The sequence below is a fragment of the Erythrolamprus reginae genome, chromosome 1 (genome assembly GCF_031021105.1).
Source record: "Erythrolamprus reginae isolate rEryReg1 chromosome 1, rEryReg1.hap1, whole genome shotgun sequence".
Classification (NCBI taxonomy): domain Eukaryota; kingdom Metazoa; phylum Chordata; class Lepidosauria; order Squamata; family Dipsadidae; genus Erythrolamprus; species Erythrolamprus reginae.
The window spans coordinates 165,501,097-165,523,831 of NC_091950.1; the positions used below are offsets into that span (position 1 = coordinate 165,501,097).

Genomic DNA, 22,735 nt, shown 5'->3' on the forward strand with positions numbered 1-22,735 from the left:
TGAGCGAACTGGGATTGTGATGCCATCCTGACATCACCAGCAAGCCACTATTGGTTCGAGCGATCTGGTTCAAACCAGGAGAAATCCACCCCTGCTTGGTTCTCTTGGCTAAGAAACAAAGTTGAGCACTGCCCCCTAGAATCAGAAACAACTGGACAGGGAAAATCTTTATCTTTACCTACCATGATGCCAGGATGACCAGACAATTGGATACCATCTTCCTCTCCAACCATGAGTGCTCATTTCTAATGAGCTTTCCCCTGCAAATTTGCAATCCCATTTCACTGTTCTGCAGGAAGAGTGTTTCTCCATTATTCTTTCTGTGAAGCTTGCTATCTAACATATACGAAGGTACACTCCGTAACCCGAGTCAATTGAAGTGCCACATTGCTGTTGTTTATATGCTGGAAAAGTCATAAGGGATGATGGATTGATTTACACTGCAGATGGTATAAAGTAGTTCACCTCTTTCAGAATTTGCCTCCTCTAATGCATACATTCTAAAAGCATTTGAATGCTCTCCTCCTTACTTTTTACAGCTGTACTCTTTTATTTATCTAAGCACCTGTCAAGCCAAATGATGGTATTTGAACCTGCAGTTCTTTATAAACTGCCTTAAACTGTGATAACTATCTAGTTCAGGCACAACACTTTACTTTCTATAAACTTAAATTCGTATCTTATTGGCACTTGTGTATTATTTTGCTGGTCCCAAGTTTCCCAATGTGCCACTAAATTGCTTGTACATGTACAGTGGTACCTCTGCTTAAGAACTTAATTCATTCCGTGACCAGGTTCTTAAGAAGCAATTTTTCCCAAATAATACGTGCAAACCCATTAGGAAAGAAATAAAAGCTCAGAATTTGGGTGGGAGGAGGAGGAGGAAGAAGAGGAGAGTCGCTGCTGAAGGAAGAAGGTGAGGTGAGGGGAATAAAAAAAAAATCCAAACCTTTAAGACTTAAAAAAAAGAAAAAGGAACTCTGAGGCGGCGAGGAGGAGCACGCACATCCCATACACCCGGCGTGAGGCTGCCTCCCATACATTGCCTCCAATACACTGGCTGCTGCTTCTGCTACCTGCCTTCCCATGCTGAAGGGCTCCCCTCTCATCTCGTTCGCCTCGCTTTGTAGCCGGCGCCTTTCCTTCGCTCTGCCCAGAGCGAAGGGAGCATTTCTTTTCTCTGGGCGCTGGCAGCAGTTTATTCCCTGTCCAAGTGCCCAGAGAAAGAAAAATGCTTTGCTCGCTTTGGACTGCCAAAGCCTCCTTAAGCACCACCGAAAGGCTCCTCTGGCAGCCTGAGATGCCCGAGATTAAAAAGGGAATGGCAGGACACTGGCTGGGCCTTTGTGCCGCTCTCAAATTTCCTGTGAATTTTTTCTGGGCTCAGGTTCTTAAGTAGAAAATGGGCATGTGAAACCACCCAAAAATATTGGTAAAAAAAAAAAAAAGTAGAGCCATTCTTAAGTAGAGGTACCACTGTATTTGCTGATGTGATAACTAAAAAGCTACTTTCAAATGGAGTCAAAGGTTAGTTGTGGTTTACACAACTGTCCCTCCAATTAGTTCTCAGTGTGTACTATCCCAAAGTATGTTATATCAGGAGTTTCATTGTAATTATAATTCTAAGAGACTCCTGACCTCTGCCATATTCCTCAATTGTCACTCTTCTAGATCTTGTTGATCATGCATTACATTTTAAGTTGCAAGGGATACTACAGGATCCTTACAAATGATGAACTGTACACTAAAGACATGTTATGATTGAACACATCTGAATTTTAAACCTCATCTTTAACAATGATCCAACATTCATCACTCTTAGTGTATTAGCTAAGCTGTCCCCCATTATTATTATTCTAAATTTTATCAAGGTTAACAGCAACCTCATCAGCGTGCGTTTAATAAAAGATTTGTCAAAGGTATTTTTCATGGTAAATATGGCACAGAATAGATTTGCCATTTTCCTAGGATCATTTTTGAATAATGGAGGGATATGCAAAATGACTCTCCTACGAACCTTGTCATTTTCTCACTTAGAATAAATTGCTTCATTATCATTTTAATTTTTATTTTCTAGTCTGCTCCAGTTCAGAAATATGATGGCTTGAATTATACAGACTGCATTTTAATTGAAGCCAAGCATCCTTTTAAACTATGGCATGATAATATTTCCTATTTTTGCTTGCAATCATGATGAATTTGGTGTTTCCACAGCTGCATGAAACAGAGCTGATGCTATCTGTGTACCCACTTTACAGTCAACTTAGACTGCACCAGCAGAGATAACTCAGTTTGTCTCACTTACTTATTTACACTGAATTTTATTTCTTCCCTATTACATAATTACAGAATTCCTTTTGGAGTACTTTACTGTCGGCTTCAGGTTTTGAGAGTCTTAATAACTGTCACTCATATGGCTCAAAACTCTCCTTTGTTTAAGTGTAATAAAACACCAATATACATTTTCTTCAGTGAGAAAGTCCTGCTGAAGGTTTTTTTAAAAAAAAATCCAACTTATTTACCGTATTTTAGCGAATATTTCATAAGAATATTATACTTTTATCCTGTTACTTACTCAGTTATGTCCCTTTTCCATGGATATCTTATTCTCTTACTAATAAAGATATTACAGAAATTGCTGGATTCTTGAGAAGAATAATGAATAAAATAAAAGAGATAGGATATCTCCGCATCTGCAATATTTCAGTGAACCAGTACCAATGCTCAATGGACAGCATATATTTTATAATAATCTAATAAAACATAACTTCATTTGACTGGGACTTCTGGTCAAACAAAATCATGACTGCATTGGTTTTAGCTGAAAACTCAGAGGTCCTCTGAGGATGTATTGCAAAGGAAGTGAAGGAATGAGAAGAACTGATAGATGCTGCATCTGGAAATGAATGTTGTTTTCCTTTTTCACTATGGTATATTTTGGGAATTTTGACCCACAACTCAACATCAAATATTCCCATAACAACTACAAAATCTCCTTTATTCTCTGTCTTCTCTTCCTGATTCTTTTTACTAGCATCTTCCTAATCAGTATATAGGTTTTACTACAAGACTTCTACCTTCCAAGAACATAACAAGAACATAGTATCCCATCAATCTGGGTTTTTTTATACCTTATTAGCCCCTCAGCAGATGTTTCCAGTTTAATTAAGGTGCCATTCTTCACTTCTTAGGCAGTTTTATTAGTAGTGTGTTTTCCTTCAACCTGGTATTTCCTAACGAAGTCCTTTCAGATATTTAGAACTAAAAATTCCACCAGCTAGCATAATTATGTTTCAAGGATTTTGAGAGATTATGTAAAAAAAAGTTTGAAAGGACAATTGTGATAATATATACTGACTGGATCATATGTGTTAACAGCCTCAAAAGGGCTCCCTGGAGCATTACTATAGTTAAGAAATCTACTCTCTAACTAACACTGAAACCTAGTACATTTCTTAAGTTTTATTGATTTTAATAAGATACAAATAGAGTGTGTTCAAATTTGCAGCCTTCGTCTTTAATGAAGTTCTTAAAATTACATTTGAAGACGAAAAGTGTGATTTTAAAACAGATGGAAAAAATATTGATAGCCTGCACTGTTATAATGACTCTATTTAACAGCCAAAATTTCAATGTAGTGCAATGAAGTGCAATTATTTAAAATTGTCTTTTTTAAAAAAAATGTTGGTGCTCTATGGATCTAGACCTATTTAGACTACCGGTAGTTTCCATAGAGTGGAGGCATAAATTATTATAATTCTTTTGATTGATAAATAGATATATTTCTCTTTTGTGTTTCAGCCTATATATAGCTATGTTGCTCTTTAAATAAACAATGTTGTTAATTAGCACGTCTATATCCCTGGATTAAATTTACCAGCCTGGATAATTGCTGTTGTTTTTTGCATTGTAAGTAGAGAGAGAGAGAAAAAAAATATTTAATATCCTTTAGTTTACTCATTGGTCTATAATTACAATCCTTTTTAGTCATCTTTAACCCTAACTAAACAAACTCAGATGGCTTATATTTCTCCCTAAATTCTATGTCTCCTATTATAATTTGGTAACCCTTAAATTTATAAGGAGAAAAAGAAACAATGTAGTTAATTATTATTCTGTACCAAAATTTCTCCTGAAATTGTTCAGATTAAATGTATACGCTAAAAAAAACCCAAAAATCTCCCTGCGTATTTTGCAACCTATGCAATTAGATCACCTAAACAAGGTATGGGCAAATCTCTTTAAGCAAGCACAAGCTACAGCATGAAGATAGCAAGTGTGGTGCCAGTGGTTAGAGTGCAGTACTGCAGGATATTCTGCTGACTGCCAGCTGAGTGCAATTTGGCAGTTCAAATCTCACCAAGGTCAAGGTTGATGCAGTCTTCCAGCCTTCCCAGATCAGCAAAATGAGGACCCAGGTAGTTGGGGGTGCAATATGATGACTTTGTAAACCACTTAGAGAGGGCTGCAAAGCACTGCGAAACAGTACATAAATCTAAGTGCTATTGCTATGTCAACCACTATAGGGGAATTTCAGCCATTACTGTTTTGGAAAAATTCTACCAATCCTACCAACCAAAAATCACCATGTGCTCCAATACAGAAAAGCCACTGTGTGTTGATCTTAGAAAAATAGGGGAAATGCTTAGAAAATGGAAATGTGCTTAGAAAAATGGGGAAACCAGATAATCTCATCATCCTCATCATCCTCATTCAAATCCTCTGCACAGGACAGGAAGACATAGTCCAGCCTAAAAAGTGGCTCTAGTTTGGCAAAGGAAAAGCAACAAGGTTTCATATTCCCTCCTTTCTTATTCAGCCTATCCTGATCCTGCCCTATCATCAAAGCCATTCTATCTTCCTCCACAATTTTTTTCCTTCTTCCTGAATCCCCAGGCAATATCCTCTTACATTATGGATAATATAAGAGTTTTCTTGAGTTGGGGGGAAATTAGATTGATTTTAAAAGAAAGCAATTGCTTTGGGTTTTTTTTTCTCTTTTCAAATCACTATCGCCGATCAGCAAAGCCTAAAAACCTCACATAGTAACTTTCATATGTATACATCTACTTTCTCTCTTTCTGTCTCTCCATTTCTGTGAAGCATCATATTTTTCAACTAATTAAAAAAAATCTTTTAGTTTCGGAAAATAAAAGATAGTGTCTAATATTGTGTACTGTACAAAGGCACTTCTTAATTAAATTATTATTATTCCAGTTACTTGCACTTGGTTCTCATTTATTTTGATTGAAAGGTATTGGGTTTTGACTCCCTTTACTGAAGAAGCCTGCTGACATAGCCATGATCAAACAGAAAAATACTTTTGCCATTTTTTTTTCATGACAACTTTATTCCCTGCATATTGTAAAATAGCTTTCTGAAATAAACTGAATGATTATGTCATTTGCTGGACTAAAACTGGTGCCCAGTGAAACCCAGGAGTGCAAATCATCTATGTTATTTATAGAATCACTTTAAGACTTGTAATAGAAAGGAAGAGGGATAATAAGACATATATTAATAGATTTAATTGCATCAATATTATAAATTGTATATAATTAATTATAGTCTAAGGTTTTAATATAAGATTGGTATATGATGATAAATATTATAGAAAGTGAATTAAACTTTGATGATGATTTAAAAGGAAAGAATTTGGGGGAGGGAAGGGAAATAAGTGATGCTATAGAACAGGGGTCCCCAAACTGTTTACACAGAGGGCCAGTTCACTGTCCCTCAGACTGTTGGAGGGCCAGACTATAAAAAAAAACCCTGCGGTTTTCTTAACGCCGCCCTGGGGGAGGAGGAGGAGGCGAAGTGGAGCAAGTCCCCAACTTCTTGCCGAATTTTCTCTTTCTCTCTCTCTCTCTCTCTCTTCCCTCCTCTCCTTTTCTCTCTCTCTCTTTCTATCTCTCCCTCTGCCTTTCTCTCTCCCTCTCTATTTCTCCCTCTTTCTTTCTCTCTCTCTTTCTCTCTCTCTCTGCCCCCCTCTCTCTCTTGCTTTCTTTCTCTCTGTCTCTCTTGCTTTGCCTCTCTCTCTCAATCACTCTCTTTCTATCTCTCCCTCTTCTTTTCTCTCTCCCTCTCTATGTCTCCCTCTTTATTTCTCTCTCTCTCTCTTGCTTTCTTTCTCTCTGTCCCTCTCACTCAGAGAGGGTCTGCAATTTGGGCGTCCTTCTCAATCCACAGCTCACATTAGAGAAACATCTATCAGCTGTGGCGAGGGGGGTGTTTACCCAGGTTCGCCTGGTGCACCACTTGTGGCCCTATCTGGATCAGGAGTCACTGCTCAGTCACTCATGTCCTCATCACCTCGAGGCTTGACTACTGTAAAGCTCTCTATATGGGGCTACCTTTGAAAAGTGTTCTGAAACTTCAGATCGTGCAGAATGCAGCTGCGAGAGCAATCATGGGCTTCCCTAAATATGCCCATGTCACACCAACACTCCGCAGTCTGCATTGGTTTTGTATGTTTGGTTTTATAATGGTTTTTTAGTTGTTTTAGTATTGGATTGTTACATGCTGTTTTTATCACTGTTGTTAGCCGCCCCGAGTCCATGAGAGGGGCGGCATACAAATCCAATAAATAAATAAATAAATATGGGATAATATAAGTCTAAGAGTAGCACCGATGATTAAATGAAGTTAGGGTTTGATTAACCAGTCTGTTAACCATAAAATGAATTATGATTAGATTTACTCAGGGAAGGGAAAGAGGAAGGAAGAGGAAGTAGTGAAGGAAGAAGAGTGGAAGCGATGGGAAGTAGGAAAGAGGGAGACAAGGGAAAAGAAGTAAAGGGAAGAGAGGGACATAGAGGGAAGGGAGTATTATAAAATATTGGAGGAAAACAAATTATAAAAGTACAATAAAAGTGCAAAATTAGAATATTTGTTTATGGTTTATTGGATAGAAATGTATAATTATATATATGTGTCTTGATATGATTTATGGTATATGTATGGATGTTTAAGTGGAAATGTTGAAATAATAATAATAATAATAATAATAATAATAATAATAATAATAATAATTTCATTTCATTCATATCATTTATTAGATTTGTATGCCGCCCCTCTCCGCAGATAATAATAGTAATAGTAATAATAGTAATAATAGTAATAGTAATAGTAATAGTATAATGAAGTACCGTATGTAAATATGCTAACTAAAATATTCCACAAAAATGTAGGGCATCACTTTTTTGCAATACCACGCACTGCAACTAGGGTGACCTCTGTTTTTGAACTTTCAGTATTGTTGAAGCTTAATTTATAGACTTAATTTAAACGCAGCAATACTAAGTTTCTAGAATTTAGTTGTGTTTAACACCTGAAAATTATTTCAACTTTAAGAATATTGTACAAAGATAACATATGTTTCTCAAGATCTAATACTGATCCTCCTTTTTCCATAGAAAAAGGGGACAAGAAGCAGTGCCGAACCTTGCAGTAAGGTGCAGCAACCATTAAATGAATTTAACCCTAGGTCTTCATCTCCTTTATACAGAAAAATATATTGCTCTTTGTTTGCTTTGTATTTCTTCTTTTTTTGAAGTCTTTCTGCAGTATTTTTTTTTATGTTGACAGTGTACTTACCTGGTAGCAGCCACAAGATATTATATTTATCCATATTACATTTTTCCCTGCAATTGCTCTACTTTTTGAGGACACAAAATATCCTGAAGCAGCAAGATTCGGCAAAGTGTATATATTGCATAGGAAATCGTTTAGGTATTTCTATATTCTTACAAAAATAGCCCGACTTACCCAGAGATACTAAAGCAATTATTCTATAAACTTAACAAAAATATGTCTGAAAATATTACTGTCGCCAAGCTCCAATTATATTTAACTTCTAATACAAGGCTAGGTTTTTATTTGTTACAACTATTTTTCTGCCAGTTTTTCCTATTAGTAGGAGAACATTATACTATGCCAAACAAGTTCGTTTTAATGTATTGGTATTTTCATTTTAAATTTTAATTCATAAAGTCTTGATATAATATCAGAACCCTTCAACAATAATTTATTGAATTAGGCAGTAAACAGATCATCGCTGTGATTTTTTATTATCCTATCTCCCTATCACTGTAGTTTTCCAAACATTCTATCAGTAAGTGGTGAAAAATGGAAATAATTGAAGAGGCTTTCAATATGTTATTATTATGAACAACTTGTAACGCCTAAGAAACTTAGCATGATGCCTGGCATTAGACTGTTGGAATGTAAGTTTCTGACATATTAAAAAGCTATCCAGAAGTTTGAACATACATAACTTTATATCTAAACTAAAATGTGGGCTACCTTGAACAAATCAATCACATTATGATTGGATCTACAATTCGTCATGCTTTCAGTCATATTTTGGTGAACAAACTGTATTAGTCTGATTATCTCACTATAGTAAGTCACACAGTGTAAATAAAACGAAATAAATCATATTATAAATTAGCAAAATGTGTTAATCCAGAATTCCCTGATGATAGCTTAAAATAATATTAATGAAATGGCAAACACCTCCAATTTCACAGGAAATCATTCTGTCAAACCTAATATTTGAACAATGCCAATTCTGAATTATCTCACTGTATTACATAAATAAGTATATGTTTTTAAAATTTATACCCAGATTTAGAAACTCAAAGGCTCAATTCACACATCACAATATGTCATTATTTGCTTAGGAACAGTTTGTATGATAAACCTAAATTGGCTGGATTCACAGAACATGCTAATTAGCTATGATACAACAAAAACCCCAGAGTGGCTAGATAAACCAAGGAAAATAGCATTACAGATGGATACATACCATTCCAAATTATGTGTAACACAGAGAGACCATGACCCAAACAGCTAGATCCTATCACTAGATCATAAAGGAGGCTACAGTGGTACAGATTGGCTCTTCATTTTTAGTTAATATCAGTGCATATATTTTTCCATACAGCTTACCTGTCCTAGTTAAGTAATCTATGCTAATTGTGAACTCGGCATTAAAAATTTCAGAAGGTTCAGAGGCCATTATCTTGAAAATTTTATCTTGTGGCATGATGTGACAATTGCATGATCTAGAAACAAAGGAGGAAATTCTCAGAATGATCCAGGAATGTAAAACATACTTAATACAAATTCCAAAGCTTTTCTATGCCTCAGAAGCAATCAATATGGAAGGTAATTGAATGGTTTCAGAGCATAAAAAGGGTTGGAAAATGAACGTTGTCTTATCTGAACGTTCCTTCTATGTGCACTGCAGGAGTGTCCAAGCATGGGTTAACCTCTTGTCTGTAAGCCAGAGACTAAGTGAGTAATATCTGGCCATGCCTCCTCCTTGGCCCCCACTGAGCCAGTTGGTTTACAAAGATGTAGACTTGCAGGTGGAAATTCAATGTCCAAACCCTGGACCAGAATCGACCACAAGGTGGGCTGGACACTCCCACAGTGCACATAAAAGGAACATTCAGGTAAGACAACGTTCATATTCCTGTGCACTGTTTGGAGTGTCCAAGCATGGGAGGTACCAAGCATAAGGCTCAAGGGCGGGAAGAGATCTGGTCCAGGTCCCAAGGTGGAATGAACCCTCAGTAGCTCTCCTACCAAATGAAGCTTCAGCGAAAGCAAAGGAATCCAGTCTATAATGGTGAAGGAGTCATCCAGGTTTCTGCCCTGCAATCTCCTCAATGAAAGGCTGCATGGCCCATGTCGCAATAGTGGCTGCACTCCGTTTTGAATGAGCTGTAATGCGGCCCAGCAAGGGAGTAGCTTTGATCTCATAAGCCTTTGTGATACAGGCTTTTAGCCAGCAGCCTATAGTAGAAGGTGAAACTTTCTGACCATTAATGTTGGTTGAAAAAGACATAAAGATTCAGACCTGCAAAAAGCGGCCGTCCATTTGATATATTTATGGAGAGCCCATCTGACATCTAAAGTTTGCCATAATTTCTTCCTAGGATGGGCCAGATTCAGACAGAAGGACCAGGCTGAAGCCAGATGTGCCTTATGATCCACCATCTTTGCTTTGTGATCCTCCTACTTCAATCCCTCTAAAATATCAGCAGGGAGAACTGAGGATGAGACTAGACTGGCCACTGGAGTATCTATGGGAGCTGAAGAAGATCCTCCAGCCCTGACTCCATGTTATAGAATCTTTTGTAATTGTTATTGGGCGTATTCTGCAAAGCAGGCTGACTCCACTCATATTGGATAATGTCCATGAACATCTTAGGTGCTGGGACAGATATTTCTTACTCACTCCCTGGCTAACAGACAAGAAGTTGACCTATGCTTGGCACTCCAAGCAGAGCACAGGAAAACTATAGGAAATAGTTTACTTCCTGATCATCTCTTTGTCTAAGGCAATCCACAGTATAGTTTGGCAAAGTTCAATATGTGTCATTCAGAAATATGAATTATAATTACACATAATATTAAACAATTCTAGAAGCTCTACTCTTCAATAGCTCCTCCACTGCAAATGCTATGTGTACTGTAAGCCATAGCAATACTTAAAAATGTTCTACATATTATGAGTAAGTGTCTTTCCTTATCCTGGAAATCTATCTGTATTACTGTTAAATGTGCTTTAAAAAACATTATATAGACAGACCATAGAAGAAAAGATTTCAGAAAGTAATAAAAATGCTAGTGCTTTAGTTTTTAATACTGTCTAAAATAAAGATGTGCATTTTATTCCTAGGAAATCAACGTTATTACAATTTACTTTGTTCTGGAAGATCTATTATTTCATTACTTTTACTGCAAAAGGAAAGTGCTTGTAGTCTATGCTCTGCTTCACATCTACCATTTGAACCGTATGTAAATGTTTGAGAATGATCAGGTTATTATAATTTCGTTTCACTGTGCTCTTTAGTTCAATAAAGCTCAGCATGTGATATGACGAGGACTGAGAGTTGGGCGTTATACTATGGGACACAGGATCTGGGCCGATGCAGACGTTGGTGATAAATTAATGGCTTGCCAACAGCTTCTACACATCTGGAAATGGTAGCTATCAGATGGCCATGGCTTGTTTTTGTTTTCACCTAATGATCATTTGGATTCTTGCAACTGAGGTCCGATAGTCAAACTGCCATTATTGTTTGAGTTGTGAGGACATACTGAAACACAAACTAGTCAGGCATGTCTTTAGTTCTTGAATCAGAAGAAAAGTATGTATTCATAATTTGCACTGACCTGATGGCCAAGCTCTAAACTGACTGCAGATTCCCATGTCTTTTTTAGGCTTATGGTGAGACAATTTAATGGCAGTAATTGATGGATTCTCCTGACTTAAACTTCCCTCTTCTCCAGGATCATCAACTAACAGAAAACACGACATGCCATAATTTGAGATGGATGGGCTTGGTAAAAGGTGGGCAGTTGTCACAATTTGTCTTGCCAAACCTGTATCAAAGGATCACTAGTTCAGCCTGTGCTTTGACATTAGTTTTAGTTTTCATCATATAGAACCAAAATTCTAAATGACCTTGAGAGTAACATGCTGCATGGGTGACTATTAGCATTCCATCTGATGAAGAAAAAAGGGCAATGCTTTATTGGCCGATCTTATAGAATGAAGAGTAGAAAATATCACTGTATTTGAAAACTGTTTCTCAATTCTGCATTGTTAAGCTGACAGAATGACACAACATTATAATGCAAACTCAGAACAATTGGGTCAGAAAAGGACGCCGCAATGTTCAACTTTATACTTGAACCAGATGCCAACTCCCATGTTGTGTAAGGCATTGCCAAACTCACAATGATGATGTTCATACCTAATATGACAAGCATAACTCCCCGCTTAATACGTAATACAAACACAGGAAAGCCAAAACATACTGAAATTGGAATTAAAATATATTACATTACATTTGTCAGACTACCTACAGCCTTGAATAAATCACTCCAACATTTTTATCACTGGCTCCTGTTAATCAGGCTGCACTCAAAACTACAGGTAGACCACAACTGCATCCAAAATTTCTGCTCCTAAATGAGTTTTGCTCCATTTTATCACCTTTCCTACTGCAGCTGTTAAGTAAATCACCACAGTTGTTAAATTAGTAACATGGTTGTTAGGTGAATCTACCTTTCCCATTGACTTTGTTTGTCAGAAGGTCACAAAAGGTGATCACAGGGCCCTGCATACTCCTTAATAAAGGCTAAAATCCTATGGAAAGCAACTTGGAAATAAGTCCCTTGATCCCAGTAAAGCATTTTTCAAAGTAATCTCATCACCCAACAACAGTTGCAGGTGTTTACCGAGAGTGCCATTTTTACTATAATGTTTTTACAGTTGGAAATAGCACTTCAAAAGCCTTCATAACTGTTTGCAGATGGGCTATTATATAATAATGTATTTTATAGTTTCCCTTGGCCTAACATGAAAACTGAAATGATAAAAAGAAAACAGTTACCAAGCGAACAACAGAGCATTTGTCTGGATATTACGCAGTTTGGGGGGGGGGAGATGCCATAAGGATTTCGCGGAATGTGTCTATGCAAAACATCTAATTCTTTTGTATCATGAGGACAAGTTCATGTTCTTATTCAAACGACACTATAAAATACCCAGACAATTCTCCTTTGAGATTACTGCAGATAAAGTAATACCAGAGAAGTTGCAGATAAGGTAGTACTAGAGAGGCTGAGGAACAGTTGCTGTGGGCTGTTACATAGGAGAGTAAGATCAAACAACAAGAAGAAATGCCAAAGGCAGCCACTCATTTGCAGCATCTTAAACCACCCCTTTGTGCTGCAACCAGGACAGGGCTACCTTCTGAAAATTTGGGAAGGGGGAGCGTATTGGAGTAGCGTTTTGCAGAAGCTAGCCCACCCAGATAGCTAGCGCAACTAGCCAGTCTGCCTCAGACCAGGATATTGGGAATTGTAGTCTTGGAGATAATTGAAGGCAAGTACTGCAGAATTTATTAGGAAAATATTTTCTTCTGTCTTAGCAAAACTACACTAACTATTTATACTGTAGCTATCTCTCTCTAGAAGATACTATACAAAATACTCTCAAATCTCTATCTACTATTCTCAGTTACAATACTCAGCTACAAGTCTTCAGCTATGATATTCTTCCACAATAATCAGCCACCACAAGCCACAATCCATAAACCATAAGTCACTGTAATTCACAAACCAAAATACTTTCAAGCCACACCTATGCAAAAGTGCATCATAGTATATAAGTTTGTCAACCAATTAGATTGCCTTATATTACATATTCACCATGACTAAGCAATTTGACATTGTTAAAGTCATTACACTGATTACAGTTCTTCTCTCTGAAATTTGGAATATTACCTCAGATAATCCTGATCCTGACAGAGAGAAGGGGGGAAGCTGCCTTCACTTTCCCAAGCCTCTGTAAATTGAGCAAAACTCCCACAATCCTAAAATAAAATGTTCCAGCTTGCATTACAATGGGTTAAAACCATCAAGCAGATACTTAGATCTTGTGGAAGCAAATCTCTGCTAAGAATCATGATGAATTTTTTTTGCATTTTGCTGCGGTAGTTTCCCATGCATATCCATCCATTTGCAGAGGCGGGGTGGGAGGCTGATTTGTGCTGCACTTTCAGAGATTCCTGGGCCTTTGGAACTCCCTGCTACACAGCTGCCTTCTGTACCAATCAGGAAGCTTCCTAGGCATTCAGTCCTTCATGTGGTGGGGATGGCTGTTCACATGCAGATCACATCAGGCCTCCAAAAGACTGCCCACCCCTCTGAGGTACTCCTCATTCCCAAACATTCTGGTCATGGTTGTCCCAAACGTGCTTTTCAAAAAGGTAGCTGGACTTTCTTGGGATTTTTTCCCCTTTGAAAAGGTTTCGCTTTTTGGATGCGGAGTGAAATGTTTTGAAAGGAAAAACAGAAACCAAGAAAACCCAGCTGCCTTTTAGAAAAGCACTTTTGGGAGACTTATTTTCAACTAAATAACCAGTGACACCATATAACGACTGCAAGGGAATTGCAGTTATCAAACAACACAGTCACTTGATGAATCACTTAATGACTGTTTCGCTCAGTGATTGAGATTTCAGGCTGGTCTGGTCATTAAGCGAGGACTACCTGTAACAGCTATGCCATTTTTAAGCCTGGTAGGTTTATATGGTTTTTGATCCATCTCAAGCTGAGTATTGCTCAGCTGATAACAGATGAATAAGAGAGGAAAGAATCTTTATATTCTAAAATGATAGCTTACATGTTTTTAACATTTTTTCATAATAATTCACACTGAGGAAGCAAGCTTGGTTGCACTGGCTCATTAAGTTTCCTGTTATATCTGAACTGGGGGAAAATAGAGTCATTATATGAGATAGGTGATCAAGCAATTTCTGTAAGTAAAAGTAAAAATAATTATTAAAAGGCTTCCAAACATTATAAGACAACTTCTAATTTCCTGGTTTTATTCAGTTTCCTATTTGAAGATAGAAGGAAAGCTGGTGTTTTTGTATAAGATTCATACATTGGTTTATTAAACTGGGACATGATATTTCAAATGTGCCCACTTCTCTTCATATGAACCTTGATGATCTGGTTCAGTTCTGCAACCCAACAAGACAGACACAGAGTTCTGAGGATATCAGAACTGCAGAAAAAATAATTACTGCCAACCTGCTTTCCATTGAGGACCTCTATACTGCACGAGTCAAAGAGAGGGCAGTGAAAATAGAATAGAATTCTTTGTTGGGCAAATGTGATTGGACACACACGGAATTTGACTTTGGTGCATATGCTCACAGTGTACATAAAAAGAAAAGATACATTTGTCAAGTATCATGAAGTACAACACTTAATGGGTGTCATTGGGTACAAATAAGCAATCGGGAAGCAATCAATATTAATATAAATTGTAAGGATACAAGCAACAAGTTACAGTCATAAGTGGGAGGAGATGGGTGATAGGAACGATGAGGAGATAATAGTAATAGTAATGCAGCCTTAGTGAGTAGTTTGACAGTGTTGAGGGGTTTATTTGTTTAGCATATTGACGAATAAATAAATAAAATAAATAAATAAATATGTAATTTTAAAAAAATCCTGCTTACCTTGAAAACTGCTGTTGCAGTCCACACATTTGAACCCTGTGGCGTTCAGATTCCAGGGTCATTTCTTGTAGTCTTTTTTCACTTTCAAATCTCAAATGTCGCTCTTCCTCCAACTCATGTACCAGCTTCTCGCGCTTTTGAAACAAAAAGCAAGTGGCTATATTAAGCAGAGTTCCAATGTATGAAGCTTAAGACCTAGTCTGCAACTGCTATTGAAAGACAGTGTAGAAGAGCGAGTAAAGACTTTACCCTGGGTCAGTCCCCTTCAACCAAGAGCCCATCAGATGATTAGAATTTGTGTAATGAGTGCCCTGTTTAGAGAGATCATTCAAGTATACAACAATCCTGAAAAAAATAAGTTTGCCACTGTTTCTTGCACTTGTGACAGTTCAACATCACTGTGGCCATATAAAAAATATTTGGGTATTTTGCAAGCAGAAATCATTTGCAACCCTTACAGTATCCCACGATTGTCATTTAATTGCTTCATTGCCAACTTTTGACAAGCAGAATCAATGGAGAAGTCAGCAATAAAATTGCAAGTCATAGTTATGCTTAATGGGGTGATTTGCTTAATGATTGTAGCAGAAGTGAGTCCCTTAGTCTATTTCAGCCCTGTCAAACTAGTGGCCTGTGAGACAGATAAGTCACATACAGGCCATACTCTGCAAAGGCAAAAATGTCATGATACACCATGATCTGGCCTATGGCGCAATTGACTTTGACACCCATGGTCTATTTGTACTGGCTGTACAAATTGCAAATTTCGTGAAAAGATGGTGCTACAAACAAGTTTAATAAATTATTGTTGCTATCACCATTTTTTTACTTGCTTTTACTTTATTTTCGCTTAAATGTTCTTTAACTATAATAACAAAATACAGAATACAAAGTACAACCTGATACCAACAATTAAAAAAAAATTTAATGAGAGCAGCTGATTTTAAAAGAAGGAAAAAAATTGAATAATTATGTTTATTTTTTAATTTCTGGCAGAAACCCCCACAGTTGTTAAGTGTGCTTCAGAAAGTAAGAACCACTTCATAGAATGCATCCTGCCTTGCTAACAACTGAAGTACAGTGATCCCTCGAGTATTGCGAGGGTTACGTTCCAAGACCCTTCGCGATACTCGATTTTTCGCGATATAGTGGTGCGGAAGTAAAAACACCATCTGCGCATGCGCGCCCTTTTTTCCATGGCCGTGCATACGCAGATGGTGGAGTTTGCGTGGGTGGCGGGGAAGACCCAGGGAAGGTTTCTTCGGCCGCCCAGCAGCTGATCTGCTCAGCAGCGCCGCAGCAGCGAGGAGCCGAAGATCGGGGTTTCCCCTTTGCGTGGGCGGCGGGGAAGACCCAGGGAAGGTTTCTTCGGCCGCCCAGCAGCTGATCTGCTTGGCAGCGCGGCAGCAGCGAGGAGCCGAAGATCGGGGTTTCCCCTTTGGGGAAACCCCGATCTTCGGCTCCTCGCTGCTGCCCGCCCACCGCTCGCCCGCCCGCCCGCCGCCCGCCGCTCGAGAGCAAGAGGGGGAGAGATAGAGAAAGAGAGAGAAGGAAAGAAAGAGATGAGAGAGGGAGGAAGAGAGTGTGAGAGGAAGAAGCAAGATAGAGAAAGAGAGAGAGAGAGAGAAAGAAAGATGAGAAAGGAAGAGAGTGACGTCATCGGGTGGGAAAAATCGCGATATAGCGTTTCGCGAAGATCGAGATCGCGAAAATCAAGGGATCACTGTACTGTAGTCCTGTTGGAGACAGTAGGAAATCATCTCCTGAGTTTAGTTTGTAATTTGCAGGTCCTGAACATCTGAGGACCAAATACAATTGAAATAGAAAATATGGCAGCATACATATAGGTACCTACTCAGCTATTTCTTGTGAACAGTTCAACAAATTTAATTTTTCATGGAGAACAGTCAACTCTGTATGAAATTCAAAGCTTTATAGACACATTAATGGTTAAGTAGGGGTAATTAGAAATAGAAAGTTCAAAGAAAGATGAAATGAAGAAAGCACAGACAGTGATAATTACCTTATTATCTGTGCCTAATCACAAAGCAGCTGTTGAATGACAACAGAGATATTTCCAAACCGCTGAGCTGATAAACATATATGAGAAAACTATTTATCTAAAATATATAGAGAGAACTCTCTTTGTAATAAAAAAAATATCACTAAATAGTCATACTTCGTTTTTAAAATTTTATTTCCTTCCAGTATCATTTTTTACAATCCCGCTGAGTGCACGTATTCCTGTATCTCAATCAGACAGCTAGTGGTGAAGTAGTAGTTAAGGTTCTTTGATTCAGTCAATCAAAGAATTTTCTTTCTCCATTAGAAAATACAGGAGCTTCCATTTCTCCAATAGTAGGATCCATAAGTAGTTCTCCATCATGAAAAGGTTAGAACTTTAGGAATGTGTGTGTGTGTGTGTGTCCCAGCTCATGCACACGCACATACTTATCTAATATTTCCCCCTGAAAGCTTTAACTTTTTCATGATGGACAAAGTCACAAAGGCCATGTATACACACATACATACACAAAGAGAGAGACACAGCATTACCTTGTTTGTGCCATGAGTTTCAAATAGATTTGATACTTATAACCTAAATGTTATAAAATACCCACAGTATTGTATCAAATCTGAGGCAGATAATTTTATTACGGAATAAAAAAAAGCTTTCTTGGTATTAAGCCATTATTTGTACAAGCTGTGGTATTATAAATCATACTGGATAATAAATTTATAATAGCAGTAACCAAGAGACCAAAATATGAGCCAGAAAAAGATCTCGAAGACAGTGATATATAAGCAGATATCTTTAGAGGCAGGTTATATGAGATTAAATGAAATGCCTATGCATATTGTAAACTATGGAGAATTACACAGAGGAGACAAGACTTACGTGAAGCAAATCATACATAAATATTTGGAAGTATGAATGTTTAAAATAGGAAATAATAATACATGGTAATAAATTTCCATAAAGGAAATTTAGTGACCTAATTAAATTACCCAATTAAAATGTATTGTTACTATCTCGTAAGTTTTGCAAATGGTGAAAAGGATGCTTACAGAAAGCTTTGAATATAGAAACATGCAATATTTTACACCATCAGAATTCTGCAAAATTTAAATCCATTAAAACTGGTGTTGAGGCTCCCCTCTCATGGTTAGAATAGAAAAGCATGTTAACCAAAACGGACGTAATTCCTAAATGGTTAATTACAGATTATTGTAAATTGACAAGGGGCATTTGCAAGGCAGATATGGCATTTATATATGGCCATTCTTAAATCTGTCATATTCACCCACCTTCCCCTACAAATATATAATGTTGTATTTTATATATATAAAACAAAAATATACCATATTTTTCGGAGTATAAGATGCATCAGAGTATAAGATGTTTTTGGGGAGGAAAAAGGGAAAAGAATCTGCTTATCAGATATTCATCTGGCTAGCATCCTTAGTCTGGTCAGTTTCAGCACATTATTTTATCCCCTGGTTAGGGCTTTAAAAAAACCTTATTCAGAGAGAGTAACAATGAAAGAGCCTGAAAGCCAGTAAGAGCTGGGAAAATCTTTAGCACCTGGTTAGGGCTAAAAAAAAACATTTGGAGCAAGTAGAGCAATGAAAAAAGACCTGCAAAGACTTAGGGCTTGGAAATATTATTCGCAAAGAGTAACAATAAAAGTGCTTGCAAGCTGGTAAGAGGTGAGAAGATCGTTAGCACCTAGTTAGGGCTGGGGGGGCAAGCTTAAAAAAAAAGCTACATTCAGAGTATAAGACGCACCTGTACTTTCAGCCTCTTTTAGGGAGGAAAAAGGTATGTCTTATACACCAAAAATTCGGTAAGCGTTATCCATGTAACACTTTTTGAAAAATCAAAAATTCTTACAGTTCGGAAGTAAAAACAATCAGGGAAAAATAAAGAAATCATAGAGGAATCTTGTCTGCACATTTGCCATGAAAGTTTTGTTTCCTTTATCCCCAGAAAAACAAATTTCAGCAATCTCAAGTCCCATGTACCATGTCATCCAGTGTTTTCTCACAAAACCTGGAGTAGGTATCTTTGTAAGCTACTTCACAACAGCAAATCCAACACAGGCTATTTCCCCCCCTTCATGCGGTGAGGTTAAGTTTTATTTGATCTCAAGACAAATCTTGTGAATGAGATCTCTCTTTCTCTATATATAATTTCCAAACCCAAAACTCGCCATTTACCCTGAATTTCCAATTTTAATTTTGTATACCAAATTGTGCCAAAAGTAATGTTCCTGTTCACATACCCCTATCAGATTTAATGTAAGAAGCTCTCCTTTTTGGAGGCATAACTCTGAGCGTATGAACAAGAGAAAATAATTCAGATCAGTTTACTTTGGCCCCTGGCAAAGTAAAGCTAGAAAACAAGCACTGGTCATCAGTATCAAGTTGGATCAGTTTATTTGAAAGGTGTCCAATTTAAACCTCCATTTAACTGCTTTTGCAAAAAATAAAATCACCTAGGTAATACTAATTTAAATGGACAGAACTCATAAAAGCCACCAACTGCACAGATATGACTACTTAAAGAATACTTAAGAGATAAAAAACTTTATCATCTCTCTTAATGTAATATAAGGTAGTCCTTGACTTACAACAGCACATTGAGTGACTATTTGAAGTAACAATGTCACTGAAAATAGTGTCTGATGACCATTTTTTATCCCTGTGGTCACTTGATAAAAATTTAGATGCTTGGCGACTGACTTATGTTATTAACTTAACAATTACAGTGGTAAATAGTGGCAAGAAAGATCTTAAAATGAGGCAAAAATCACTTAAACTCTGTCTCACTTAGCAGCAGAAATTGTGGGCTCAATTGTAGTCATAAGTTGAAAGCCACCTGTACAGTAGTCCCTCGCTGTATCGTGCTTCACCCACCACGGCTTCACTTCATCGCGGGTTTTGAAGTCAGCGTTGGCATAGATACAGCGCTTAGAAGTTTGGAAGGGCAGGACAAGCCAACCAGCCCGAGGCTGGGCGAATGATGAGCGGGGCGGGGACTGAGCTCCGGCGGAAGCCCGTCCCCTCATTCAACCCGCCTCGCCAGTGCCAAGAAGGCAGTCTTTGGAGGCGCGCTTAGTGGTTGGCGGTGGTGGCGGTGTGCTTGGGGTTGTAGAAAGAGCTCCCGGCAGCGAGCGAACGAGCGAGCGCGAGCAAAGAAAGGAACGCGATGTGGCGGGGATTTCCAGACTGGGCTGGATGACAGGAGAGGAAGTGCTGGGTGGGTGGAGGGGAAAAAAAAGAAAAGAAAAGAGAGAGAGAAAAAAAGAACCAGCAGGGGCAGCTCACCAGGGACTTTCCAGCCGGGGCCAGGTAAAAAAGACAACGTTTGGCCGAACTGCTGCAAAGAATAGCAGTGGGTCGGGAATGCTCGGGGGCGGCGATTCTTTTGCCCCCCTCCCCTTCTTTTCCTCAGGCGCAGAGTAAGTAGTAGTGGGGGGGAAAGGTTAGCCAGGCATACGGAGCTGGTGGGAAGGAGGAGAAGGGGAGCAGGGAGCAGTACTATCAGTCGATAAATTCCCCATCGCGGATTTCACCTATCACAGCCGGGTCTGGAACGTAACACCAGCGATAGGTGAGGGACTACTGTATGTGTAAAGAAAACAGATACAATAAAGTCAATAACTAACCTATGTAACCCATCTATTCAAGAAATGTATATCAAAATAATATCAGAATATGATAAAACAAATGATTATGGATCCTACTGAGCAAATGGGGCCTTTTTCTTCCAGTGGACTTCTAAGTAGGCTATAGGATAGCATAAAACCAATCTAGTTGTTAACCTTCTCTCTCTGCTTTTTAGAGCCCCTGCGGAGAAAAAAACTATCTGGAAATACCAAAACTAAATCTAAATCAAACCTTTTAAAAAGGTTACATTAGTAGAGAAAGTCACAGTAAATACAATACTATGGAAATGGATCTATCAATAAACAAAATGACAGTAATTTGCATTTTAAAAAAGGTTCTTAAAGCAATTTACATTAACTATGCAAATTTGAAAAAGGTGTACACAAGGTGCCAAATGTTAGGAGATTTAGCAAATGGAAAAAGTTATAAAATTTAGTTTAAGAGATGAAGTCTTTATCTGCCATCCCATGGAAAAGAAAGTAGCACTATTAAACATGTTCCATACATCCAAACAGAAAGAGGTGGATATAAAAATTGAAGGATCGGATAATTTGGTTTCTGTTTAGTTTTTCAGTGTTTATTCTTAAGTCTGCTATCACCTCCCATTCTCAGCATTAATCTTTATAATTTCTGCAAGAGAATTGGTATGAATGTTAAATGCAATAGCAAAACCAGCATTTTCTTTAAAATATTTACTTGTTTGATGCGTGTACAGTAACGTTAAAAAATACCAATTATAAAAATTAATAAAATATATTGTGATTGGCCTAATGGCTGTTTTGGAATCTGGAAAATTTAGCAAAAGCAGTGGATTATGAGTCTCAAAACCTCAAATATTTTAGGGCATCTTGGTAGCTTTCCTAGCATTGAGTATTTCTAGCAACATGTCTTTCACAATAGGAGAATTCTGGGTTGTGTCTCACAGTACACAATTTAAATTAATTTAATTTCAGATAGCCCTTTGCTCCCGATCCAGTCCTGTTAAACTAAATATTTATTACCCTGCAATCAATACCTCTTTACAAAAATAAAGCCAGGCATTGACAAATAACCCAGCAGCACATTGCAGCTCTCTTGATAGTAGATTTTGATAATAGGAACAACCATCACTCAAGGTGAAAGGAACAGGAACAGAAAGAAAGGATGAAAATGCTTACAGTTATAACATTTTATTATATTAGACAAATGCGATCAATGAACCCAACCATGTTAATTAATATGACTCTGTCACTTGCTACAGTTCCAAAGTGAACTGCTAAAGGTGACATTTATCTTTTCTATTTTACCTATACTTACGATAGATTACATTTAAGAAGCCTGAAGTCATAGCAGATATATTATAAAAAATCATTTCTTTGAGAAGGTGGAATAAGCCCTTTTAAAAATGCTACATGTGATTAAATGGTTAAAAATGAGAAATTAAAAAACAAACAACTATTGGAAAGATATTATTCTTCTAAAATTTCATATTTATATTTCAACAATCCTTTAACCCTATCTTCCCTGAAATTCCCAGAAACAGTAGACACTATAGGCATGGCTTAAGTTAACAACGGCCCAATTTTCAAAAAAGTATTGGTAGTGACTAATGTTTCAAGCACATCTTAATTAATTATATCAAAAGTTTTATACACAAACATACACACACAAATACATGGAGCTCAAAATTGCTGAAATTAAGTAGATAATTATATTCTATGTGTCATTCATCACTACCACTGAATTTTTGATTGCTGATTCCCTACTAGGGATATCGGGTTATGATGACACAGTTGAATAGCAACCATTTTTTCCAGGTGTAATAATCCTATACCTCTTGCTTCCTCTTCCAAACTGAATTCATTTTATGTGAATATGGATATCGTGCCCTCTTCCTGAATCTTCCCCTTTTCAAGGCTGTGTTGCTATCTCCCATTCAAACACTGCCAATTATCTTGGCTACCTACCAAATTTTCTTCCAGTCTCTTTGACCATTTCTCAGATCACTGTCTACTTCTCACTAT

General features: G+C 37.5%; 1 protein-coding gene across 4 annotated transcripts in view; it reads right to left on the reverse strand.

Annotated features, from left to right (window-relative positions):
- The window catches only part of NCKAP5 (NCK associated protein 5), an 845,077-nt gene that overhangs the window by 406,040 nt on the left and 416,302 nt on the right, over positions 1-22,735 (reverse strand). For all 4 annotated transcript variants that reach the window (XM_070731175.1, XM_070731183.1, XM_070731191.1 and 1 more), the window contains one exon: positions 15,060-15,193. In XM_070731175.1, the coding sequence (XP_070587276.1) occupies positions 15,060-15,193 (134 nt within the window). The remainder of the gene's footprint in view (positions 1-15,059; positions 15,194-22,735) is intronic.